The sequence below is a fragment of the Eumetopias jubatus genome, unplaced genomic scaffold, assembly GCF_037043125.1.
Source record: "Eumetopias jubatus isolate StellerSeaLion01/CBP00866 unplaced genomic scaffold, mEumJub1_p1.0 scaffold_7, whole genome shotgun sequence".
Lineage (NCBI taxonomy): Eukaryota > Metazoa > Chordata > Mammalia > Carnivora > Otariidae > Eumetopias > Eumetopias jubatus.
Window position 1 is genome coordinate 42,164,729 of NW_028274813.1, and position 27,989 is coordinate 42,192,717.

The window sequence follows — 27,989 nt, forward strand, 5'->3', positions numbered from 1 at the left end:
TCCACTTCCGGCGTACGAGGCGGTGACAATGGGAGCGGCGCGGGCGGCGTCGGGAGGCAGCTGACAGGCGTCTGCGGCTTCGCTTCATGGCCGCCCTCCCGCCCCGCCTGGGCTCTGTGGGGAGTAAGGGAGCCCGCGGCGGCCCGGAGCCAGAGCTGGCGAGCCGACCGGGGACCTGCGCGCGGCGCCGCTGAGGCGCAGCATGTGAAGAGGAGACGGCTTCCAGTGCGAGGCGAGCCTCTCAGCCGGCCGGGATGGCTACGACGGCCGAGCTCTTCGAGGTGAGTCCCGGCGGCTCTTCGGGGAGTGGCAGGCCCGCGCTGCGGGCAGCGAGGTGGGCGGGCGGAGGAGCGGACGCAGCCCCGGGAGGAAAGGTGCGAAAGGCGAGGGGTGGGGTGGCGGCTCCGGTGGCGGCGCGGGCGGAGCGTGAAATGGGGGAGGGGTGGCTTGGGGACCCGGGTGGGGAGGGAGCAGGGAAGGGAACCTGGAGTCGGAAAGGAGGAGGGTTGGTTTTGTCCGCAGGGCTGGAGAGGAGCCTCGGAGGTTTAGGGGTTGGAAGATGTACTCGGGATGAGAAGTGGGAAAGGCTGACTCAGGGCGCGGAGAGAGGAGCCAGCAGCCCCAGGTTGGGCGAGCCCCGGCTTGTCGCTTGGATCCTCGCGCAATATTCTAAGGGGACCACCTGAGATTGGGACGACTGGGGGCTTCTTGCGGTTGAGTCATTAAAATTATTTCGTTAGTAAACGTTACAAGTGGCCAGTTTTCCTTTACATTCGAAAAGGCTGAAGTGTTTTTTTAGGACAATAAAAGGCCTACTTAGCCCTTTAGACCGAAGGCGGAGGCGAAGCTAGAAATTAACATTTATGTTCGGGTCTCAAGGAATTTAAGTGTGTTTTAAAACCACGTGAAGGCACGCTAGAGAATCCTTAGCTCCTGAGACAATGAGCATTCAAACGTTTCCTGGAGCGTTTTCACTCTCTAAAACTTTAAAATTTAATTTAGTGAAATTCAGTGTAAGAAGCAGCTGTGATGTTGGAGATAAATAGAATAGGAAAATTCTGATTGGACCACCAAACAATGAAACCTATGAAGGATCCCTTTTTGTGAAAGAAATGAAAACAGATGTAAAGAAAAAGGAAGCAAAGACCCTTTTTGTGTGTGCTTGTGTTTCAAATTGAAAAGCAAAAGTGTAAGTAATAATTGAGAAGACTGCAGTTGACGTTAGAGAATTTCTCCGCAAGTGAAGATTGGATTCTTTTTCTGCTTAAGAGTCAGCAGTTTTTTTGGCTTAAAATTTGAATGCCACAGTTTTTACAACAATTGGGAACTTTGCATTTGTTACTGTTACTATATTTGGGGGGTTCCTGTCAGCTCTTGGATAGATAATGCTTTTTGTTGAGAGGAATAACATACACCATTGTTTAAAATAACTAACAATCAAATAGTAATTTGTGAGTGAAGAATTATAATTACAAGAAAGAATTTGGAAAAATTAATTGTATGTTCTCAGATGTAAGTGTTGGGAGGTATATTGCAGTAACTTCTCTAATTCCAAAATTGTGCCATCTGTTTATTGATTGATGCAGGAGCAGGGAGGTTGTTGAAAGCTTTTACTGCGTGTTTCTGGGCAAATACTAAATAGTTCTGTTCCTTGTTTTATCTTTCACATCTTATAAAGGTAGAAAACTTTATGAAGTTGAGATGTCTGATTTGCTAAATGAATACATGACCAGCCAACTATTAATAGAAAACTTACTATTTTCTTACATGGCTCATAAGGCATTAACCTGTGACTTAATGAATCCTGCTTGACATTCCCAGTTGTATCTAAGACCATATTATGTCTGTTTTTCTTTAAATGTTTGACCACATGAGTCCACCTAACTTAACTGAAAATATATTTGATTTCTGCCCCCCTCCCCCCCAGGGTAAAGGGGAGAGGAGGTAGATATATATATATGTGGGTGTATATATTTATTTATTTATTTATTTTGGAAGTAAATATATATTTGCTTTCTAGGGTCATGCTATTTAGTAAAGTAGTTGAACCAAATTAGGGTTTAGTTTAGCTGAGTGACTTGTTATGTGTAACTAGTAATATGCACTTAACTGATTAGTGATGACAGAGACAGACCAGTCCTCTGGCCAAAGGGTTCATAGGGCAACCTTAAACATGCTTATAGATCTTAATTCATGTGACCTTCTTTTGTTGCTTCATCAAAATTAAGAGCCTATTACGTTAAAAGTTATAATTAAATGTTAATAGTTACAATTAAGAAATGTATTTATCTTTTCAGCCCACAGTGGACTCTGTTCTTGGATAAGTTTTCAGCCCTAAGGAAAAGTTGGTCTTTGCTTTAGAGTGAGGAGGCAAACAAAAAACAAACCTCAGTCATCACTGCCATTTCCTGTTGCTACTACCATAGGATCTAGATTGTAGGACGTTATCAGGGAGTGTCTTTTTCTCTTCCCTTTCTTAGTCACAGCTGGAGAACTGTAGGAAACAGAGGTCAGGATGTAGTCAGGATATTTTGTTTTTATACATCCTGGTTTTAATGCACGATTAAGTTGAATTCTGCTTTCATTTCCACATTGAAAAAGAGGTTAAATCAATGCAAAATTATGCTTTGAATCCATGAAATTTCATAAGTGTTGACTCTACTTCTTTTAAAATCTTATTGTTGATCCTATGAGACGTCCTTTTATAACATAAACACCCTCATACAACAAAATCAAACTCCAGGATATTTCTTAAGTTGGCGAAATGCTTTAGTAATAGATGATTCAGTTACTTTAATAGTGTATACCATGGAAATTGACAAGAATACCTTCATAGTTTCAACTCTTGTTGACAAATTTTCTGAAAGATTCTATCTCCAGTGATTCTAAATGATTACCTCAGGATGGACGCTGTAAACAGGCATTCCTACGTGGTTTAGATTTGTTCCCTGCATATAAAAAGTAGCTGGGGTAGTAAATTCCTCTGTTGTCACAAGTATTCCTCTCTTCTCTTACTGCACTACTGAGGACATTGTACTCCTCTCTCATTTGCTGTTTTTCTCTCCTGTCATTCTTGGAGTCTTCTTTTTTGGGCAGGCTTCCTTTATGGTAGAGTTCTTTGTTAACCAGGGTCAATTACCCATTCATTCAACAAATATTTGTTGAATACCTATTAAGTTCAAGATAAGGTGCCAAGATTAACGAGGCTGCATGTCTCAAAGGCATGTCATAGAAATAGTAATACTATGAAATGTGCTGCAAAAAACCCAAAATGGTTTAGAGGCCAAATAAGTTTTGGAAATGGGCATACTTTGTTTTGTTAGAGAGTTACAACATACCTTAGTATATTAAAGAAGTATATTATTCTGAGAAGTTTATTTCCCAAACTAGTTGACCGTGAGACTGTTATATTTTCTACTGCTTGTTAATTTTGTGAATTCCATGAAATGTACTTTGGACAATGTTGAGTTACATATAGAACCTACCCTTATTATTAAATGTGGGGAGAGAATAAAGATGTATAACTGTGTACAATTGAAATAAAGTTATAAATGGTGTCAAAGATAAAGTGCTATAGGAGTTGAGAGAATGGGAAGATTACCTCTAGAAGTGGGAAAGGAATAGGAAGTGGTATTTGAATGATATATTAAGGATCTGTTAGATTTGAGTTTGTGCAACTGGGTGGAGGGACTTTCTAATAAAGCAGACAATAAAATCCAAGACATAAAGGGAAGTAAGTGTAGATCCTTGAGGCAAAGGAAGAGTTCCACTTTGGTGGAGTATAGCATGCATGAAGAAGAGGAATTGTATGTGAGGTAAATTGGGGTTTAATTGTGGAGGTCCTAAATGCCAGGATTAGGAACTTAAGTGTTTTCTTTCCTGTAAATGGAGGTGCCTTGATAATTGTATTTGAGGTCAGGTAATTTGACTATGGTAACAATGGTTGTTTGACCTCCAGATTAGAATTTAAATAGCTAAGAACACATTTTTGCACACAAATACATTTATGTTTCTTGGATTTTCAAACTAAGTTACAAAAGTATTTAAACAGTTACTGAAAAAGATCTCTCTTGTTCAATTAACTAGCTAAATATATAGTAATGAACATGAGATATATAAATGTGGACCACCCCCTTTACCTTCTATTTGCTGAAATGCTGCTTATTTTAGCCATATTAGCTGTTAGATAATTGTGTGTGGAACCTGGCTACCAATTAATTAATTATCATGTATTTGAGAAAATGTGTTTATTCAGCAAACATTTATTGAGTACTAGGGCAGAAGTCATCTCAAGTACTGGAGTTAAAAGACAGTTTAAGTTAAAAACCTAGTTGGGGGAGTGAAAGGAAAAAAACTCTATTGTCTCAGCACTACCACTAGTCTCAGTACATCATTTCTGACACCAGATGTGTGGGGATTTTACCTACAACATTTCAGTTCAGTTTTTCAGCAGACACCGACTGGATGTTCTACAATTAATTTCAATTCTGACACTGTCTACCTGGAGTTAGCATCAGATCCCAGAAGTTGAGGGCTCAGTACAACAAGTATGCTCCCCACTTCAGATACCAGTTGCAGTCCAGGTTGTCACCTGTGCTTCTGACAGACTAGCTAAAAATAAGAGTTCTCATGACCCTCTCCTCAGGTTTGATAATTTGCTCGAACAGCTCACAGAACTCAGGAAAACAATTTACTAACTAGATTACTGGTTTATTATAAAGGGATATGACTCAGAACAATCAGATGGAAGAGATGCCTAGGGCAAGGTATGGGGGAAAGAGTGTAGTACTTTCAAGCCCTCTCTGGGTGACCTTGATGTATTCAGCAACCTGGAAGCTCTCTGGACCCCATACTTTAGGGATTTTTATGGAGGCTTCATCACATAGGAATAATCAGTTATTAACTTAGTTAACTCAGGAGTAGAGGGACTTCTAATCATGCTTGATCTTTCTGGTGACCAGCCCCATCCAGGAGCCCTGTTGCTTCAGTAGAATAAAAGACACTTCTGTCACCCAGGAAGTTAGAAGATTTAGGAGCTCCACATAAGATGTTCCTATCAACCACATCACTTTGGAAATTATAAGGGTTTTAGGAGCTCTGTGTCAGGAACCAGGGTCAAAGACCAAATAGAACAAAAGATGTTCCTAGCACATTTATCACTTAGGAAAAAACAAAGGTCTTAGGAGCTGAGTACAGAGACTAAAATATATATTTCTTGAAATAAAATATACATTTCTTATATTGTGGTATCATAGGGAGACATGTTAACACATAATACAGTGTAGTATAAGTACAGAATCTCTTCCTGGGATAATTAGGAAAGGTTTCGTAAAGTAATGACATATAAATTGGATATTGATAGATGAGTAGAAACTTTTCAAGCAGGAGAAGGGCATTCCAAGGCAGAGACAGAAGTGACTAATTTTTAAGGTTAGGTGTATTCGGGAAATACTGAGAAGAGATAGGGTCTGTGTATGCATGTTTTAGGCATGTGGAGTGGTGGTTCATAGCAAGGCCTTGAGCCCACAGAGGCAGTTTGGGGGAATCTTCAAGAGGGCTTTAAGGCTATGCTTATGGGAGCTGCGTGACTTTTTGAGGAAGGAGTGGAGAGGCAGATAATTTTAACGTTACTGTGAAGAATGGCTTTCGATGGGGAAGAGATTGACAGTTGGGAATATAGAGGGTGTACCCTACCTGGCATAGTTCTTGTCATTTAGTAGGTAGTCCAGAATTGTCTGTTGATTGATTAATCTAGGCAGGTGAAATTCTGACCTAATTCAGTGGGGACAGAGAAGACAAGAAATTTGGTAAGACATTTTGAAGAAGAATCAAAAGAATTTGGTTACTGAGGAGTTAATTCCAAATTTTTGGAAGTTGAGAAAGTAGGTAATTCATTAACTGTGATGGAGAAAATAGGAAGGACCCTTTCAGGGGGAAGGAATAATGTATTCATTTTTAAAAAACTATATTTTAAATTTTTAGTAAGACATCCTGGTGAAGAAGTCCAGAAGGCAGTGAGAAATATGAATTAGTAACTCAGAAAAGACCCCAACTAGAGATAGAAATTATCATGGGAATTGTTATCCTTTATGGGTGGCAATTTAGACCTAGGAATGGATGACATCTCTCAGCTTTGTCCCTTACTATTTTGTGATCTTTGACAAGTTACCTAATCTTCTTGTACCTCTTTTCTTATCTATAAAATGGGGATAGTAACAGTACCTACCTTAGAGGGTTATTTCAAAGATTAAATGAGCTGATAAATTTAAACTGCTTGGAAGAATGCCATAGAAGAGTAGTAGCTTTTTAAAATTAATATTGGTAAGTGGATTGAGAAGACTAGATTGAGAATAGGTCAGGGAGAAAAAGCCTTCAAAGGAGACTAATAGGAAATAATCGTAGAGGTAGGAGATTACAGTAGGAGAGAATTACAAAAAGGCGCTGTGGAAGGGTGTGTTTTTCAGGATGGCTACAGATCTGCTATCCTATAATGTGTTGTTGACACTCCTCCCAAAGAGAGAGAGGGCCCATGCTCCCTTCTTGAATCTAGGCAGGCTTATAACTGTATCAGAAGTGTTGCTTATGTGATTTCCAAGGTTAGGTCATAAAAGGTGATATGCTTGACCTTCTTTTGATTCCCCCCTCTTAGAGCCCAGCAACTATGATACATAGCCAGTTGGGAGAATCCAGGCTTTCCGCTGACTGAACTCCCAGCCTACAGTCAACATCAACTTGTTAGCTTGAAAGTAGGTCTTCTAGCCCCAAGTTGAATTGCTTCAGCAGATATGACATGGAACAGAGATGAGATTTCCCTGCTGAGCCCTGCCCAGATAGCAGATTTGTGAACAAAGTAATCATCATTCTTATTTTTAAGCCACTAATTTATTGGAGTGGTTATTATGTAGCAATAAATGATTGGAACAGGGGTTGATCAACTCCACACCAAGATTACCACTCTCATTGGTGTGGTGGAGGTAGAGGCAGATGCTTAAAGAGTAATGGGTTTACATTTAAGTATTTTGTAGTCTGAATTCTCTAGTCAAACCAACCTGGCATTTAACTTTTGAAATGAAAAAGTCTTTAAGTTGAGGATCATTTATTGACTGTGTGTGTATAATTAGTGTAAAATACTGAGTCCCTGGTATGCTCAGGAGTTGAGGGGTATATAGTTTAAAAGTTTATATATATATATATATAAATTATATATATATATAAATTATATGATATTTTAAAAATTTGTGCTAACTTTTCTGATGCTATATTCTTTCTTGGAATTGAAATATGAAAATAGTAATAAAATATATATAAAATAGTAATAATGATGTAGTTACATTTTTGCTTACTAAAGATATAATGAATCAAAAAAGTGAATGACTCCAGGGCGCCTGCGTAGCTCAGTGGATTGAGCGTCCAACTCTTGATTTCATCTCAGGAAATCAGGACTCCCTGCGCTCAGCAGGGAGTCTGCTTGGGATTCTTGCTCTCCCTCTCCCTTTGCCCCCCCCCCCACTCCCCACTTGTGCTCTCTTTCTAAAATGAATAAATCTGTAATTTTTTTTTTAAGTGAATGATTCGTTGGATCCATTTGCTTAATTTGATCCCAGAGGCATTTGTTAAGTGTGTGTAAATATATTTAATGTGTAAATTTGTAAATATATTTAATTTGATTTGAAATGCTAATGTAAGATTTTTTAGATACTTTAGGTGATAATTTTCCTGGTGTTTGTAGAATTTTAAAAGACACCATAATAGAGTAGAAAAATCTCTGGTTAGAATACTGGTTTAATACCTTGACAATACTTAAATTTCATTGCTTCAGTTACTTAGGTACAAAAATGAGATGAATGGACTAGAGTAAGATGATATTTAATGACTAGCTTTAAAATTTTTTTAAAGATTTTATTTATGGGGAGCCTGGGTGGCTCAGTCGTTAAGTGTCTGCCTTCGGCTCAGGTCATGATCCCAGGGTTCTGGGATCGAGCCCCGCATCAGGCTCCCTGCTCAGCGGGAAGCCTGCTTCTCCCTCTCCCACTCCCCCTGCTTGTGTTCCCTCTCTCACTGTGTCTCTCTGTCAAATAAATAAATAAAATCTTTAAAAAGAAAAAGGGATTTTATTTAGTTTAGAGAGAAAGAGAATGAGTGGGGACGGAGCAGAAGGAGAGGGACAAGCAGACTCCATGCTGAGCACAGAGCCGGAGGTGGGGCTTGATCCAAGACCCTGAGATCTATGACCTGAGCTGAAATCAAGAGTCAGACACTTTAAACTACTGAGCCACCCAGGCACCCCTCTAGCTTTGCAATTTTTAAACCTAATCCTGTGGTTCTTTTGAGACTGGTATAAAAAAAAAATACTATAACATTCTGTTACCTTTTCTTTGGGGCATAGAAATCAAATACTACTTTATTGTCAGAAGTGAGATATATTCTATTCTGAAGAGAGATTTTGCATAAGAGAATCTAAAATATTTCATAAAATTTTAAAGTACCACCATTTGATCATCTTCAAAACAGTTCTAATATGATTAATTGGCTAATTTTATCATAGTTTAAAGAGCTGGCATCCCCTTGAAGATTGAATGTTAAAATTGACTTTAAAAAAGTAAAACTATTCATCTCATAATGTTGCAGGTAGTTTTCAAACTTACTTTTGCAAAGTTTGCCTTAGTTGCTTTTAAGGGTCTTAATGTGCTTTATCTTCCTACATTCCCACTTTGCCAGCCTGACACAAAATGAAAGAGTTTATAGTGCTTTAAAGAAAAAAATCAATACTCATTAAGTGTAGTTCATCTATTAATCCCCCATAAAACACATGGTCTCGTGAAAACCAAATCAAATGAGGTTAAAAAGAAGAGGCTAAATGTAAAAAAATTCATTTAGTTCCAGTGCCAGAATTGCATAAGGTTCATATTTGGTTTTTATTAAAATTTTGAATTTTCCTAAATTAAGAATGCTTGTTCTTTATTTTTGGAGTGTGGGGTAGTAGTACTGCCTTTTGTACTGGCTTTTTGGTTTTGGATATATGGATCAAGTCTTGATTTTTCAAGATCCCCTGCAGGGGATTTGGCCATGGCCCCAACTAGGAAGTGTTTTGGCTTACTCTGCATCTGTGGTGCTCAACATTATTGTGTTGACCACAGTTGGAAAGCAAGAGAAATGTATGACAGATGATACCCTTGGTTTCAATTTAAGTGTGGAGAAGAGTGAAACTTAAAGTTACTATAAAACAATAAATGACAAAAATGACAGTAGTATATTGTTCTGTGTTGAGATTTGAATTTTTAAGCCTTGTAGGGGTTTAAAAGCGAAAAAATCAGGGGAGGTCATGTAGAGAAGGAACTCTTCAGGGAGTAAATAGGAATTGAGCTGGGCTTTGAGTAAATATATAAAGGTGTTTTGGATTGTTGGAAGAGAAACAGTATCCTTGTGGGATGAGTTACCTGGCCACAGGTAAGGAAGCAGAAGTAGCATGGAGGTGAAGAGAAGACTGTAATAGGCTGATGGTAATGTGGCTGTTCATTTTCGGGGTAAAAGAAATTGGGTAGGACGTGTAAGATGAGAACCTTAAAGGGTAGACATAAGAGTGTGAACTTGATAGTTTAGGAATTGCATAGGGAAGTTTCTGACTAAAAGAAAGCAGTGTTTTAAAGATTAGTTTGGCAGTGGTATGCACAATAAATTTAAGAAAAATACTTTGTAGGTAGTACTTGTGAACCCGTGGGTTAGTTGTTTTCATAGGACCCAGAAATACTTCTTTCTGAAATCCTCTGAGCCTTATTTTTTTTACCTAGGCTAAGGGAAAATATTATTTTTTTTTTAGTTTGTGGGTGGTTGTAACACATGGCATTGGATCTATTTTTGGGGAAGATGCTATAAGAAAATATAAAAGTTTAGTCAAAGAAACAATGTTAAATTAGGGATTTATGTTCCTGTCCAAGGGCTTGATGTCTTATTTTTAATAGAAATGACCACAAACCCCATATTTTCCTTACAATCGGCAGCATTTGTAAAAAATACAAAATCATTTTAACAGACTGACACAATAATCAATTATGTGAAGTTAAACTTAATATGATAGTATTTTAGTCTATATTGCATACTTCTGAGGTTTTTGTTTTTGTTGGGGCAATTTTTGCTTTTTTGTTACTGTAGTAAAATAGAAGGCAAGGATATAACTTTGCCAGGTTTGTGAAATTCTAAAAGATTTTTTGGGAATTGTTTACAGGTACCTTTGAGAATCCTTTGGGGTGACTTGGTCAATTGGAAGTCTTAGAATCTGTTAGTTTGGCTATCTTTCTTATTGTAAATGCCTTTGCAGCAAGGTTAAGTATTAGAGAGCGAATTATTGGGATTTATTTGGTTTTATAAGCAGAAAGGGTTTTGTTTTGTTTTGCTTTTTGCTTTTTTGGAACTTTCATTCCATTGAGAGGGGTAGCTGATTTATCTTAAACTCTTGTGATAATTCGATTGCCTTAGAGGGTAAAACCTGTACTTTGCTTCCAGGACACTGTTCTCTCCTGGTGTTTCCTCCTCCTTCTACTAGTCCCTCCTGCTTTGTCTCTTGTTGGATCCTTTTCCTCCATCTATCTGAATGTTGTTGACATGCTCTTCTCTTTCCTAGATCTCATCTAGTTATGAGATTTTAAATAACTCTGATATTATATCTAGCTCTAGTTTCTTCCCTGTAATACAAACTTGTTTTTCTGATTATGTGGTCTACATCTTCACTTGCTGTATATTGAATAGACATCCACAACAGGTCATATGCAAAGCAGAACTTGTTTCCTCACTCCCTCTTTCCATCTCTTTCCAGTCTCGGTAAATGACACCACCCACCATTCACACAGTTGTTCAGGCTGCAATTCTCCATGGGTAATCATGATTTCCATTTTAAATTTCCCCCCACATCCAATCCAGCAATTTGTATGAATACATCCTTTAAAATGTCATGAACCTGATCATTCTTTAGCACCTTAACCACCGTCATTTTCGTTTGAACCATTATCATTATCTCTCGACTACTGCAGTGTTGCAGGTTGAGTTCTCTGAAAAGCAGACTTTGAGACAGCATTTAGTGTGCAGAATATTTACTAGGAGGTACCCTTGGGATGAATGTCTGTGAGGGGGCAGGGTAAGGATGCAAGATGGGGCCTATGGAGAAATAGAGCTACAATGCTGGCCCACTGACAGTGTTATCGGCCCCAGTGGGGAATTCTGGAACAAAAATGAACTGTCAGAGTTGTCCTGCTTTGGACCAAAGTGGTCAGGCCTTTATATCCCTATCTTAGGTATTGATAGATCACACTGGGAAAGGTATGACATTGAGTGAATTGGTTCTCTGCTGCTGAGGTGATGCCTGAAAATACTGCCAGCCGAAGCCTCTCTGCTGATAGCACAGCACTGCTGGCAGCTAGAACAAGACCCTTCTCGAAGGGAGATCTGGATGACATAACACTGTGTCCACCACAGACCACTCCTGTGCCACTAGACTCCACTTTTTCGTATACATTTGGGGAGCAACTCCTCTGGCATTCCAATTGGGAGGAAAATTAGAAGGTTAGTGGCATGAACTATGGCTCCCACTATTGTGGCTGGTTTCAGGTTGCCACTGATACTCATTTCTCTAGTCTCTGTTTCCCTTCTCTATTCTCCATTCTGATACCCCCTTACCTTCAGCTAATGCCTCTGCTACTATTGGTGGCTTTACTGGTTACCATACCCTTCTTAGGCCAGGGGTGCTATGCTTGTTTGTGTACTTTCAGAATTGGTCAAAAGAGATCTCCATTAAGAGATCTGTGTGTCACAAATACTGTTCCTGCACCTATGATGTAATAGCAGCCCTACCTCCTGATTAGAATCAGTTGCCTCTGCCAGAGATGGTCACTCCTCTTCTTGCCTTTATCCACTGGATATAAGCAGCCAAAGTGCGCAGGCAGCACTCATAGTTATAGTTTAATATATAGTTTAATGGGACTCTTATTATATTCCCACGTGAAGAGATCTTTGCCTTTGGAGGTCAAGACCTTTAACCCTCTAGATCCCGAAATTGTAGGAATAGCAAGCACAAATTGAGAGTCATTATAAGCAGGACCACTTCTGCTTTTGTGCTTTGTTCTCAGACTCATGTTATTCCTGTGGGAACACAGCATCATATAAAGGTTTTAAATTCAGAATATATACTGCATCTTGGAGAATAGTGCTCCATCTTTATAGTTATTGTCTCTGAACTGACACTTAAGCTGTGCCTTCAGCAGGCTGTTCCAGTGCTCTATGGACTAGTAGCTTCTGGGTGGTGTAGTTTGTGATATGACCAGTAGATACATGGTCACCTCCTTTGCTGTAAAATGGGTCCTTTGGGCTGATGTGATATGTGGGATCCAGTGCCACAGAAACAACACTCCCTCTGAGGAGAGGCATACCCAACTCAAATGTTTCTATTCCTGTCAGAATGAATTACTCATTTAGAATGGAAAGGAACTAATGTAATCAACTTGCCACCACGTGGTTGATTAGTCTACTTGAAGGATGTGGCTGTTTCAGGGGCTCAGAGTGGGTCTCTGTTACTGTTAGGCTAGATACTGAGCTTTGACAGTAACTGGATCAGCTTTGGTAGGAGAGTTCAAATGGTCTTGAAGCAAAACTGTAAATGTATATCATTGTCAGTTCTATGTGACTGAATTGTCTGATCCTCTTTTTTAATAGGGATAGAAAATAACATATATGCCAAATCATTGGCCATACACCATGAGGCTGGGAGATACTACATCTGGCATGACAGATGGAATGGGCTACTTTTTGGTTGAGTTTGAGATAATCACCTTCCAGGATTTGTCTGGTTTCTATAGGACCAGACTAATGAATTAAATAAGAAAATTATTATTAAAATTATTAAAATCCAGCATTCTTTAGATAAAGGGTTGGCAACTTATAGCCAATGGGGTAGATGCTGGTTTTTAAAGTTTTATTGATATACAGCCATGCCCTTTTGTTTACTTACTGTCTATGGCTACATTTGTACTATGGCTACAGAGTTGAATGGTTGTAAAAAAGACTATATGGCTTATAGGCCTGAAATACTTACTGTCTGGCTCCTTAAGAAAAAAACTGCTGATCCTTGTTTTAGAGCTTTAAGAGTTGGCACTAAGTTTTGCCATTCCACTTGATTTACTACATTGAGTAGAGGCAATTTCAGAGACTTCTTGGACTTCCCCACTATAAAAGCTCTTACTGTATAGACCAAGGACCCAATGTGGGAGTTACATCTGCCATTAAGTGTGTCTGTCACTGTTACATGTTTGCAGACTGGGGAAAATGGCCAGTAGTTGGGCTGATGGCTCCATTGGATCTTGGCTAGGAATCTGGTTTATTACTTGGTTCCCATATGTCCTCACTCTCTTGAATCCATGATACTTGGAGTCAATCAAGTATCAGTATCACCTGGGACCTTGTATGTAACAGACCTCAAAATGTTTGAGTGTTCCCCTTTCCCTAGTGCACAGTTACTCAAGTAAATGGTCATAGCTCTTTTGGGGGGGAAGGAATAGTAGAGTCATTACTGCATGTATTTGCTAGCATATTGCAGAGTCCTTCCTTTCAGGAACCTGGCCTTTTCTTCAGTAAATAGCTGGAAGTATATCATAGTACATCCTACAGGTCCTTGATACAAGCTCTGGACTCTCACTACCTCTTTGTACCTCATCTACAATTACTCTCTCCTTTGCTCTAGGCACACTGGCCTCTTGTCATTGCTCACATACTAAGTTTGTTTTCTGTACTTGGAGCATTGCTTTCCTACGTGGCTTATGCCTTAGCTGTGTTCAGGTGTTTGTTCAAAATATATTTTTTAGAGAGGCCGTGCCTGATCACTTCTACCAAAATAAATACTTTAATCCATCACTCTGTATCCTCTTTAGTTTTCTTCATAGTTCTTATTTATCATGTATCCGTTTATTTGTCACTCCCTGTCATGACATCCATAGGGGCAGAGATTTTTCTCTTGCCTTGTTTACTGACTTTTGTAGAATAGTCAGTAACATGTAGTAGGCTCTCCATGAATATTTGTTGAATGAAGGAATATTGTATTTTGAGAAAATTGAAATATTTCATATGAAAAAAATGCTTATTTTTTACCATGTCAGTAATATCTGTGTTGATGTATAAATTTTTGGACATACATCATTTAGTAAAACTGGTATATGGAAATTAATGAACAGTGTAAATTTCAACGAAATTTAGTTGAAAATTGCAACTACTGAATAATAAATGAAATTAATAACACATGAGAACTATGATTATTAAGTATTTACATAGGTATGCATGTGTAAAAAATGACAGGGAAAAGGAACATGATTACTATGTAAAGTTATTTATGGGAGTATTGTGGACTTTGGAAGAGCTGACTATTTCCTAAATTTAGCCTCTTTTTTTTAAAGATTTTATTTATTTATTTGACAGAGAAAGAGAGAGAGGGAACACAAGCAGGGGGAGTGGGAGAGGGAGAAGCAGGCCTCCTGCCGAGCAGGGAGCCTGATGCGGGGCTCAATCCCAGAACCCTGGGACCGTGACCCGAGCGAAGGCAGACACCCAACGACTGAGCCACTCAGGCGCCCCTAGCCTCTTTCAAAGAAAAAGCTCTGGATTTTACACAATTGTATAGGTATAAAATGAATCAATATTGATAAAACCTACCTCATGGACTTGTAAGTATTAAATGAGATTAAGTATGTAAAGATAAAAATTAGCTTTTGTCAACATTTCATCATTATTTAGGAGTATTTCATATGCTTGTCAGATTTTAAGTTTCTAAGTAGCTCAGTTTCTGAAGTTCTAAGTAGCTCTAAACATAAATTCCTTTATCTTGAGTCAATGTTTCCCAATTTATATATATAAATTAAGAATTGTTAGACATACATAAACTTTTGTTTCAACAGAAATGAATTAGAGAAGAGGTATGATTATTTAAATGACAATATGTTTGCTAAATGAGTTAATTATATTTCAGAGGGCCAGTATTTTTCCTTTGCAGGATATCTAAATTATCCTTAGGACTTAATTCTCAAACATGTTAGCACATGGATAAACTGACTTTTTTCTTTAAAGTAGCTAACAGTCTTGTTTACTTTCTATGCCTTCATCTTATCAGATAGCTTTCCTATAATGGAAATCTTAGAGAAACTGGATTAATATGACTGCTATTTTTCAGTTATTTGACTACTATAAAAGAGACTTTTATAGGTAAAATGTAAAATCTTTAAAATTTTTTAATACCTATTTATATTGTTTTGTGTTACTGCTTGATGTTTACTTTTTTCTTTTAATAATTAGTGATATTAATAGTCATAAAGGTTATATGGTTTTCTTATAAAATATGAACCAGTTTGAAAGTTGATATTGGATTCTATCTACAGATAGGCATGTGACAGTGTATCAGTTGTCTAATAAAATTATTGGTTGGTCATTTAATTAGAATGTTTATAAATATAAGTAGAAATTTTAAAAGACATGATCAGTGATGTGCATATGCCTTCGTGTAGCAATTTTTACCTTTTTAGCTTCACCTATTATCCTTACCATCTAACTTTAGGTACAAGGAACTACTTGTAGTTTCCCATAGTTGCCATTCAGTTTTACATAGCAATAGAACAGAATGATTTAAATCTCAGCTCAGCTCGTGTTACCTTGGTTAAGTAATTAACCTCTCTTAACCTTTGTTTCCTCATCGTAAAGTGCGGGTAAAATAGGACCTTCCTTACAGGTCTTATGAAGAGAGTAGTAAATGAGGTAATACATGTAAAGAGTTTATGTGAGATGTTATTCTTGTTGGTACATATTCCTGTTCTTATCATGATGGTTTTTCTTAGTCTGACTGAAATTCATCTTCTCATTCCTCCTCTCACATCAGACTGGTGAACGATTCTCTCAAGTACCAGTGTGGTGGTGGTGGTGGTGGTGGTAGTGGTGGTGGTGCTGATGATAAAAAAGAACAAGATTATTATCTGTTGGCCTTAATTGTCACCTCTCATGTTCCTCCAGATGTGGTCCTTGTCATCTAGTCCATCTGCTCAGTTCCCCTAATAGGTTAAGTTCTATCTACTCTTTCCCTAATGGTCAGGAAAAATATTTGTTCCATTATTGTCTGGCTGATTTTTCTTTATTCTAGTCTCAGTTTAAGTGTTGTGTCCTCAGAGAGTTTGCCTGATGTAATGCCTACTTCTTGCCAGTCTGTCTTCCCATCATGTCTGTTCCTGTTATATAGTCTTAGATCCAGGACTTTTCTTTCGCTTTACATTTATCACAGTTGTTAACTAGTTATGTCTGTACTTGTTGAATGTTGGCATCCTTACCTAGAAGATCATTTCTATGAGGCCTTGCAGGAACCCTGTCTATTGAATTAACATCTATATTCTCAGTGCCTACCACAATGCCCAGCACATAGCAGTTGCTCAGCAAAATTTGCTGAATTAATAAGTACCGCATTTCTGTTGCCCAGCTACCTGTTGAGGTAACAACTTGGCAGTATTAATATTAAAGTTTGCACACATTCTTAATTTTACTTGTCATATACGATTGCATTCTTTATTTATAATTTTTCCCCTATTAGGCTTTGAGTTTCTTGAGGTTACAGTTTTTTAATATATCTTTTTATTCCAAAGCCTAACGGAGTGCTTGGCACTGGAAATTTTATTGTTCAGTGAATGTTTATCAATGAAAATATGTTTTTAAAATATGATTAACAAATGGAAATTTTTGTAGATATGAGAATTCAAACTGGAATCACCAGCAAATGCTATTAGTTTAAGTTATATGCTAAGTGGGAGGCAATATATGATACACATTTGCATGAAAGAAGGTAGTATGAAAAATATGTAAATTAGTGTGTATTAGTCTAAAAAATTCATTGTCAGCTAATGGTGAATATTTGAATGTTTAGTTTCTTGATTGGGTCTTCTACTCTAATATTCTTTTTTTCATAATTAATGCTTTTTTTCCTGAGAAAATTTAGAAAATTGTATCCTGCTTTTTTGTGAACATTTTTTCTCATTGCATTTAATTTTTTCAGCATGATTTTAATAAGGATGTAGTTTTTCATCCTGTAAGTTTGTCATAATTTTTCAATAATTATTTTGTTGAATATTTATGTAAACAATTTTTAGATATCATACATAATACTCAGTGAACATTCTGCAAAAATTGTGTTCATATCTGCTTTTCCCGTAGAATTTTAAAAGTAGAAGTACTGGGGTGCCTGGGTGGTTCAGTCTTTAAGTGTCTGCCTTTGGCTGAGGTCATTGTCCCAGGGTCCTGGGATTGCGTCCCACATCCGGCTCCCTGCTCAGCGGGAAGCCTGCTTCTCCCTCTCCCACTCCCCCTGCTTGCGTTCCCTCTCTCGCTGTGTCTCTCTCTCTCAAATAAATAAATAAAATCTTAAAAAAAAAAAATAGAATTACTCGGTTAAAGGGTATGAGCATTCGTAATATTGTTTATGTTATCAAATTGTTGCCTGTTGTCCTCCAAAAATAGTGTACCTGTTAACATTTCTAACAAAAACGAGTGTCTAAATTTCAGTTTACCCTCTCCTGTATTACATATTATAATTACCAAAAACCACTTCGTCAGTGTGTTCGAGGTTAAAAAAAAGTGATAATTTGACCTTATTTGATTGTTAGCGAGGCCACATATGTTTTCTCTTTCTTGTATGTCTTCTATAAATTGTGTCCTTTGCTCATTTTCTCATTGGGATGTTCTAACTAGTCATAATACTGTTCTAATATTTTAATGTCCTAATTTTTATTAATTTGTTGATTTTTTAAAATTAAGCCTTGCATATTTTAATAACATTAATGTGTTTAAATGGTAATTTAATTCCATTTTAAGCTCTCACATAGTAAAACCTGCTTCATTTTTGCAAGTAACATTAAGATATCTTCTATGAAACTTTTTTAAAGAACATTTATTTTGTAAACTAGGAGCCTTTTGTGGCAGATGAGTATATTGAACGACTTGTGTGGAGAACCCCAGGAGGAGGCTCTAGAGGGGGTCCTGAAGCTTTTGATCCCAAAAGGTGAAGTAAAAATGTTTTTTTCCCCATAGATCCAATCTAAAACAAATTTGTGTTTGGAATAAAGGTGACTATTGAAATTCCTTCCAAAACCCTTTTACAACCTGGGGTTTATTTTCTTTTATATTTCTTTTATTTTAGAGGACTTTAACTGGTGTGAGGGGATTTTATTGTATTATAAGAATTTAATATTTTCTCCAATTAGTAATATATTAGAAAAGGTTGGTTATATCTCTAAAATAAAAACATGTTGAATATGTTGTTTTAAGTATAGTTGTAACTCAAAGGAACAGAAAGTCACTGTTCCCTGGAATGCACACTGTTATTTTTATATATTGTATCAACTTTTTATATCATATATATTAAAAATATATTTTTTTATCTTTTTGACTATTTTCTATGAGATTGATTTCTATTCTGGAAGGTAGTAGATATTCTGGGTGAGGTTTTCCTTCATGTCAAAGATAATCCCTAAAATGCTCTCGAGAAAATTAACATAATCATCCCTACCTTAAGGAATGCTTATTGATACTTTATTACAAGTGAACTCGCCAGTTCCTAATGATTAATCATAGATGGATTGATACATATTCTGATTTTCCTCTCTTAGGTTATTAGAAGAATTTGTAAATCATATTCAGGAACTACAGATAATGGATGAAAGGATTCAAAGGAAAGTAGAGAAACTAGAGCAACAGTGTCAGAAAGAAGCCAAGGAATTTGCCAAGAAGGTACAAGAGCTCCAGAAAAGCAATCAGGTAAGCAGTTAAGCTATCAGTAGTTTACACAGGTTATCTTTATTTCCTTCCACTATTAAGTTCTTAAAAAACTCTAGTCAAATAATAGTAACTGTTGAGGTTTCTCTCAACTGTTCCCATCCCTGGGGAAAAATGTCAGTGAATTGTTATCAGGCACTCTTAGCACTGACTTGCTGCTGATCAGTGGTTTGGGATCACAGCACTCCCTTCTTAGGTTGGAGTGGTATCCAGTATAGTCAAGGTGCAAACTTTGAAGAATGACACTGTAGCAGACCTGCATTTTTAGGGACTCATGATTAGCTTGGATAGTTAAGTAGTCATTTGTATTCTCATTAAGCATAAAACAGAGTAGTACCAGAACAGCTGTTGCCTGGATCAGATTTTTCCCTAATCTGGGAAGTTTTACAGAAGTCATGGGGTATATACCCCTGTGAAAACTGTAGTATAACTATTTGATGCTTAGTTCATTGATTTTAGAATCATTGTTTAGGACTAAATTATACTGGGAATATTGTTAAACAGGATACTATTTAATTGCTTAACAAATGTTCATGATAAAATGTTACTTTAATTGTTAAAGGTGTGCGACTTTGTTAGAAAGTTTTCAGATCATGCACTGCTAATGGGCATAAATTGTTTCTGTAGTTTAGCTCACATATAACTTCTATTTTATCTTTATTTACCTAAGTTAGAGAGTAGAGATGAGATTGGTGGTCTAGTTTTGGTACGAATTCACTTATAAACTGGGTTCCTCTGATTGCATTTTATGCTTATGCGCATTTTTCCCAGGTTGCCTTCCAACATTTCCAAGAACTAGATGAGCACATCAGCTACGTAGCAACCAAGGTCTGTCACCTTGGAGACCAGTTGGAAGGGGTAAACACACCTAGACAGCGGGCAGTAGAGGCTCAGAAATTGATGAAATACTTTAATGAGTTTCTAGATGGAGAATTGAAATCTGACGTTTTTACAAATTCTGAAAAGGTGAGTACTGTCAGCAGGATAAAAGCACCTGCATCATTAATAACAATGCCCAAATTATGAACTACATTTATTACTTTCCAGTTACTACTTTCACATCACTGAGTAGCTGACTTATTAAAACTTTTTATTGTTCTGAAGTGTGTTTGGTATACTTGCCTGCAGATTACTGAAGATTTTTAATTGCAGGATTGTCTGGAATTTTTGTTTATAAAATTATATGTGAAAATGCTGAGGTAACTGTGTTAATAAGTATTTCTTTTCCATTGTTGACTTTTAATATTAACAGAATTTAATAGTTATATTCCATTGGGTGAGAATGTAGTCTGACCTAAATCACTGATAGGCAGAAGTATCTTTCTGCACAAGGAGTTCAGAGCTTCTAATTTCTATTACTTGAAAAAGAACGCTTATAAAGAATTCAAACATAGTTTGGACTAAAGAGAATTGAAAAATCTGAATTGTTTATGTTAATCCTTTTCTTTGCACTAGTCACTTAATACTGGTACATGGTATTGGCTGTTCTGCAATCTTGAAAGGAGGTTATTTAGCTGACTTTCTTCCTCCCAGGGGGGAAAAAAATCAAAATGCACAAAAAAATAGACATTCTTATAGGTAGTGTATGCATATGGTAACATTGTCCACTAATATATGAATACAGTTTCCCTGAATTATTCCGAGTTTACTCCATGGAATATTTTTGATAGTGGAAAGTTAAAAGTTATGTATTGTTGAAGTTTACATTGAATTAAGCAGCACATTTTTGTGAGTGGGAACTGTATAGGCTTATAGAATTTATAATTTTTAGAGAACTTTGAAAAAACAGTTACATATACATAATTCCTCTAAGGAAAAGACAGTATTTTAAATAATGAGTTTAAGCAGTTATATTTATATTACAAAGTTAAATTGACAAGATTAACATTATCATACTTAAACACTTGTTAAACAGTGGCAATATCTAGCTTTTATTAGATTTATGTGATTTTTTTAAGCATAAGAGTAAATGTACATACAGACACACAGCCCAATGCTTGAACAATGAACTGTTTCAGCATAGTTTTTATGTTTACTAACTATAAACATATATTTATAATATAAAAGTATATATGCATATTATAAATATGTTTTGAATATGAAAAATTATATAATTTAAAATTTATAACTTGGATTACCTTGGATTATACCTGTAGGATTATGTAATCTATTTATGCTGTTATAAACCAAATGCAGATATCATATCCAATGTGGGTTGTCCTGTTTGTTTGAATGCAGCTCAAGGCAGCCATTTAGGATCTAGGGAAAGAAAATATAACTGATCATACATATTTTTAATCTGATTTTTTATTGCTTGCAATATTTTATATCATGAAATTAAGTTCTTTACACTTTTTTTAAACATTTCAATTATCCTCAGGTAGTTGTATAGTTCTTATTATTGTTACCTCTTAAGTGTTGAGGTTTTAATTGAAAGAAAAAGTCTTCATATTGCTAGTTCATTCACTTGGTCACTTAGCTAATTTTTGAGGTGCAAATATAGACTAACAGCTTTTAAGTGAGTTCCCCTTCTTTGCTTCACTCTCTTCTATATTCCATTTTCTTTCATTTTGTGTTCCTTTGTTTTTTTAAGATTTAGTTGTTTGGGGGAGAGAGAGAGAGTGTGCGCACATGTTGGGGGGGAGGGGCAGAGGGAGAAGGAGAGAATCTCAGGCAGACTCCCTGCTGAGCGCAGAGTGAGGAGCTCGATCTGATGACCCTGAGATCATATCTGAGCCAAAACCAAGTCGGACATGCAACAGACTTAGCCACCTAGGTGCCCTGTGTTCCCTTTCTCTTATATTTTATTCCTTTTTCCCCCCAATTGTCTTGTTTTTCTCTCATGTCTTCCATAAGTTTTGGGTTACTGTTTGCTAATAGTGAATCATTATTTTTGGCTTGATACTATCGCAGTTAATTAACTTAGGAACTCATATATGGTATTAGATTGCTAATTATCAAATAAACTTCTGACTATCTCAATTTCTACCTTCCCAAAGGAAAGAAGAGCCAGATCACCCACATAGTAGCTAGGGAAGTGTATGATTGTGGAAGGAATTGAAATGGGATAAGATATCCACACATCTTCCTGCTCCATAGTCATTTTTGTTTTTTTAATTTTTGTTTTTCAGAATCTTCTAATTTTCTTCCCTAAAAAAGACCTATTTTATGTCCACATTATATATTTCCTCTTACCTCTGTTCTTACAAAATATGTTAGTTGTTTTTGTCCCTAGAATCACACCTTATCGTGCTTCATGTAGATAATGCCTGATGACTCTGATTATCTTTAACACTGTTAGCATGGGCGGTCTCTCACTTCACTCTACGTGTAAGCAAAATAGATTAGATTGTGATTTGACAACTTCTGTACTTAATGTTATAGTACATTTTAACTGATGGATGACCGTAAGAACTGTTGTGCTTTAAATGATTTTTACAAAATAATTACCTATAGAAATTCAGTAAAATCAGTGTTATTTGTTACTATATTTCCACTACATTTAAGCAAAGTTTGCAAACAGCATACAATGGGGCCTTCCATCTCTTAAAAGATAAGAACACATTCCTGATGGAAACAGAACTGGCTGTGGACCAGGCAGGTCTTTTCTGAAGGGGGTATTGGTGAGAGAAAAGGATGGATATTGCCAGTCCAACTAAATGGCATGGTGAAAAGTGATAGTACCTGTACCCATGTGCAGCAGGATTGAGTGAGTGATAACTGAAAATGACAGTGACATGATGACTAAGGAGAGAAGAGATAATGGAAACCGAAATGCTAAATTCACTATTGTTTGACAACAGTGATATCCTTTATTTGGCCCTGCTGTTACCCACTGTTGCTTGCCAGACTTCACATGAGTACATAGTTAGGAACTATGAACTTCCTTCATGTTTTTAAGAGTCTCTTTATTTTTTAGGTAAAAGAAAGTGAGTATCGTAAAATCCATTACTAAAGTGTGCCAAAATAAATCTCAGTACTTATGTGACATTTAAAGAAAGTGAATATTATGTAACTCCCCTACGCATTAGTAAGCAGTCACATATTTGCATTTTAAGAACTTTAGACCCTTGACCTTAGTCCTTTAGTTTTACAACTTAAGTACACACGTTTTTGTACCGTATTTCATTCAGGAGACTTCATATTAAATTCTATCTTTGCTTTTAGAACAAGTTTTATAAATATTAAATGACAGGTGTTTTTATTGTTTTATGCATTTAGGTTAAAGTGAGATATATGCAGCAATATAATCTGAATTATTTTCATATATCTTATTTATCTTTTTTGGGTGCATAAACCAGAAGAGACACTCCTACTTTTCAGCAAGCAATGACTTGAATTTTTTCCAAGTAAATTTGAACTGCAGGTTTCATTGGGAAGGAACTGTGGTATTATAAAACCACAAAATTTCAATACCAGAAAGACAAATATTTATGTTTTATTGACTCATTATTAGTGATATCCCACATGTCTTTCTGTTGCTTGAAAGGTTTTATTTTTGTGGATTTTAAAAGAAAATTGTTAGAGTGAGGGTCTATGGGCTATTTTCAAGTATAAAAATATTTTTGATATACATAAGGACTTTTTTTAAATTATTGCTTTCAATTTTTTTTTAATAGATAAAGGAGGCAGCAGACATCATTCAGAAGTTGCACCTAATTGCCCAGGAGTTACCTTTTGACAGGCAAGTTTATTCTCAAGACCTAATTTGGATATGTGTTATAATTTATAGATAAAGTTGTATTTTTCCCTGTATGGGTTTGCTTATTCAACAAGAATTTTTTGAGTACCCCCTTTGTACAACGCATAGTATATAATAGTTAATTGAAAAAATATGGTCTCTTAATACCTACATTGAATGATATACCTTGAAATACTTTCAGTCCTTTATCTTTCTTCTGAAAAGAAATTGCTGAAGGAGAATTTTGTAATTTACTAACGTGATATATTGAATTTTCATTTTTTGGACTTTGATAACCTAGGTGGGAGAGGACAGGGAAAATTAAACATGGAGTTATTCAGCTGTTTTTTCTTATATCTAGATGAGAATTCTTAAACTTCTGGTGTTTTAGACACCTTTGAAAAGCTGATGAAAGCTGTAAAGTTTCTTCAAATAACTCAGATACACACAGATTATTATTTGCAACTTCATGGAATTTTAGACTCTTAGCCTATCCACAGACTCCTTCCTAGGGATATCAGGTTAAAAAACCTTGCTTTAGATGCAAGGCCATAGGGCCATTGCTAAGTCAGGTATTAATGGTTTCATTTTAAAAGAAACTTTATGGAGAAGGAGATTTTTTTTCATGATTTCCTTTAGTCCATAGAATGTCAGACTTTTTAATAAAATCTTGGTAGTAGTAGCTTCCTCATATGAATGTGTGAGAAAAAATAAGTCTTCATGTAACAGACAATATATCTGTTATTACTTTTGGCAGTACTTGGGGATCCTTGGGTACAGGTAGAATATAAATGTATTGCTATACTTAAAGCTTGTGATACAAAGCTTTGTATCCCTACCCCCAAAATATATCTTATTTTATCCCAACTCTGAATCATCATATAGGATTAGCAGTGATGGCCATGTCATTTAGCTGTTGCTAATAATAATCTCATATTTTCCCAGCACTATGAATCATGATTTTTTAAATGAATAGTTCTGTTTTATTTATTAAAATAGTATTTTACTAGGGTCAGAAAGATATTCTCATATGTTTTATAAAGAAGTATTAAGTCATGAAAACATAGTTAAATGGGAAAAAATCTTTTGTTATATTCCTACAAATTATTGAAGAGATTTAGCTCATAATTTGTGTTAAAATATACTTTGAGGGGCGCCTGGGTGGCTCAGTCAGTTAAGTGTCTGCCTTCGGCTCAGGTCATGATCCCAGGGTCCCAGGATTGAGCCCATGTCAGGCTCCCTGCTTGGCAGGGAGTCTGCTTCTCCCTCTGCTCCTTTCCTGCTCACTCTGTCTCAAATAAATAAATAAAATCTTTAAAATATATATATATATATATATATATACTTTGAAATAAATTAGAAAAGAAATGGGATCTTCAAAATATAAATATTTTAGTATATTGCTTTATCCTCACCAAGAACTATCATACCCATCTCCTTGATTGATTGATTGATTGATTGATTTTTAAAGTTTATTTAAGTAATCTCTACACCCAACATGGGGCTTGAACTCACAACCCAGAGATCAAGAGCTTCTTGCCATACTGACTGAGCCAGCCAGGCGCTTCATGAGTAATGATTTTGAAAGTCACCAGAAAAACCTCTCTCTATCTCATTTCAGAGTTGGACCATTTACTTAAGTGGGTAAAATGTGTGGCTCACAATAGGTGCTTGATGATTATTGGATAATCTCTCCATCCTATTCTACATATACGTATCTTCTTTCACTTCTCAGTTACATACATCTCTTGCAGTTTTGTTTTAGCCTCTCTACTGAGCCTTGGAATTGAATATATATCCTAATTAGATTTAATTTTTTCAGAAAGATCGTATGGCCTTAAATGCACTCTCTAATCCACCATGACTTTGTTACATCAATTTTGTATAACTCTCTTAAGTTTTTATTACTTTATCTGTCTATGCCATCTCTTTTGCCAGCCACCTTCCTCTCTCCAAACTGATTGCATAGGATCTCTCAACATTAATTTTCCATGATGTACTTTCTCCCTTGATATTTAAGATTTTAAAAAAATTTCTGGTGTATGGTAGTAAGTGATAGTTTCTGAATTTGCAAAGATTGAATGATTAGTCTGTAAGACATGTTGCTGGGTCCTTTTTATGACTTCTCTTTTATTTTTCATATACTTACTTTATCATTGTTTTTCTTTTAAATAACAATAATGGAATTTTATATGAAAAAATCCCAACAGAAGGGGCAAATAGACAAATATCAAGGAATTTAAAATGTTAGTGAATATGTGTTGAGACAACAGCTCAGTGTTGGGGCTGGTGGAGTTGTTGATGCCTCATATAGAACTTCTCCCTCTTTAAGAAGTTATTGGTTAGTCAATGTGAATTTCATAAATGAAAACCAGCTACCCCATCTGAATTGTCCAAATTCAGTTTTGTTACCTGGGCTGCTTATTGTCAGTACTCTTTCCCTTCTGGCTGGCTTGCTTTCTTCCTTTCTTTCCTTCTCTTTCTTTTTTTTTCTTCCCTCCCTCCCTCCCTCCCTCCCTTCCTCCCTTCCTCCCTTCCTTCCTTCCTTCCTCACTTCCTCACTTCCTCACTCCCTCCCTCCCTTCCTTCCTTCCTTCCTTATGATGACCTTTAGTACAAAGAGTTCCCTTATACCCCCCAGACTCTTTTTCCCCTTTTATTAGCATCTTAGATTACTATGGTACATTTGTCACTACTAATGAATCTTATCATTAATTCTTATCTTTCAGGTTTTCAGAAGTAAAATCCAAAATTGCAAGTAAGTTTTTAATAGTATTTAAAAGTATTTAAAATAGTATTAGTTTTGAATAGATGACAAAAATACTTGCATAAAAGAAAAAAAATAGTAAAAGGAGAGATAGTGGGAACAATGTCATCCTCCCACCCCATCCCTGAGTTTGATTCCTCTTCCTTGAAACAGTCATTACCAATTTCTTGGGTATTCTTCTAGAGTATGCTATGGATATATAAGCATAGGACATAAATCACACACACACACACACACACATATATATATACACACACACATATCTATATATGTATCTATATCTATATATATATAGAATTTAGTTTTACTGTCCCCAGTTATTTTAAAATAATTGGCTAGCATATACCATGTGTTTTTAATTTAACAATACATCTTGGAGATTGTTTTATATCCATACATGTGTCTCTAAAATAGGTTCTTTTTCTTAAAAGCCAAGCTCATATGAGCATTTTGGTACCTATATGACTCCTTACATGATTAGTTTTATTCTTTCCAATATTTGGATTATATTTTAAATAGGTCAGTCTAGGCCTCTGGAAAAGCCGCTATATTTGCAGGCAGCCCCCATGGTAACCTGAGTCATGTTTGGGATGCCACTGCGTAGAAAGTTCAAAGAGCCACCTGTTTTCCCAGAAGTGTTACATCATGATGACATAGATAGTTGGACTTCCTGGCACTGTTTCTGATTACTATAGATTAGTCCAAAGTCAGATTTTCATTCAGAACATTAGTAGCCTCAATAATGTAGTGAATCGGACACCATAGATTATCTTAAGGTGAGATTTGGTGTTGAATCCACCATTGTTCATGGTAAAGAAATCTGATCTCTAGTAAGGAGTTTTATAGTCCCCTTCACCCTTTCTGTAGCTTTAGGTTTAAGATTTTTTCGTATCTCTATCAGAAATGACATCTAGAAGTTTATCTCAGTCATCTGCTTTTTTAAGTAACAGTGGTGTAAATGGTAATCAGACCACGGGGGTTCAGCTGTTTTACTGGCTGGGAAGATTTTCTTCTCTTGAAAATATAGATTTATATATCATAGTGTATTATAAGGGCTAGATTCACTGCCTATAATCTAATATTGTATTTTTAAGTCTTTAAAAAGAAAGCTAGATCCATAGTCATTATATTTGTAAATAATTCATATGTTTGTAAATAACTTGGATACCTTGAATGTCTCATTGTAGATGAATGACTTTCGTTTTATGTTTAGGTAAATATCATGATTTAGAATGCCAACTGATTCAGGAGTTTACTAGTGCTCAAAGAAGAGGTGAAATCTCCAGAATGAGAGAAGTAGCAGCAGTTTTGCTTCATTTTAAGGTAAATAGTAATTAATAAAAACGAAGTTTTGTTTTCAAGATGGTGGAGATTATATAAATTCTATATACTATAGTCTCTGATTTTATTATAGTTTTGTGACAGTATCACAGTGATAATTTTTATTGTTTTGAACAATTTGAATATACATTTCACATCTCCATAAATGTTAAATTTTAGGTATTTAATATTTTATATTCAATAAATATTAATATTTTATCAGTTAATTTTTATATAGGTTGACATAGAAAAATCATACTATCTTCTTGTTTTTTTAATTATTTTTTCAGTCAAACATGTTATGAAATAGGTCATAAGCAAGAAGATTTAGCCTTAAATATCTGGTAGGATGTAGGAACCAGAGAGTAGATGGAATGTAACTAGTAAAAG

General features: G+C 36.0%; 1 protein-coding gene across 1 annotated transcript in view; it reads left to right on the plus strand.

The window, feature by feature from the left end:
* The first annotated feature begins 6 nt into the window (after positions 1–6).
* The window catches only part of EXOC5 (exocyst complex component 5), a 55,465-nt gene continuing 27,482 nt past the window's right edge, over positions 7–27,989 (plus strand). The window contains exons 1-7 of the mRNA XM_028112313.2: positions 7–281; positions 17,964–18,058; positions 18,666–18,813; positions 19,603–19,797; positions 23,451–23,515; positions 26,242–26,270; positions 27,493–27,602. Of these exons, the coding sequence (XP_027968114.1) occupies positions 255–281; positions 17,964–18,058; positions 18,666–18,813; positions 19,603–19,797; positions 23,451–23,515; positions 26,242–26,270; positions 27,493–27,602 (669 nt within the window). The 5' untranslated portion in view covers positions 7–254. The remainder of the gene's footprint in view (positions 282–17,963; positions 18,059–18,665; positions 18,814–19,602; positions 19,798–23,450; positions 23,516–26,241; positions 26,271–27,492; positions 27,603–27,989) is intronic.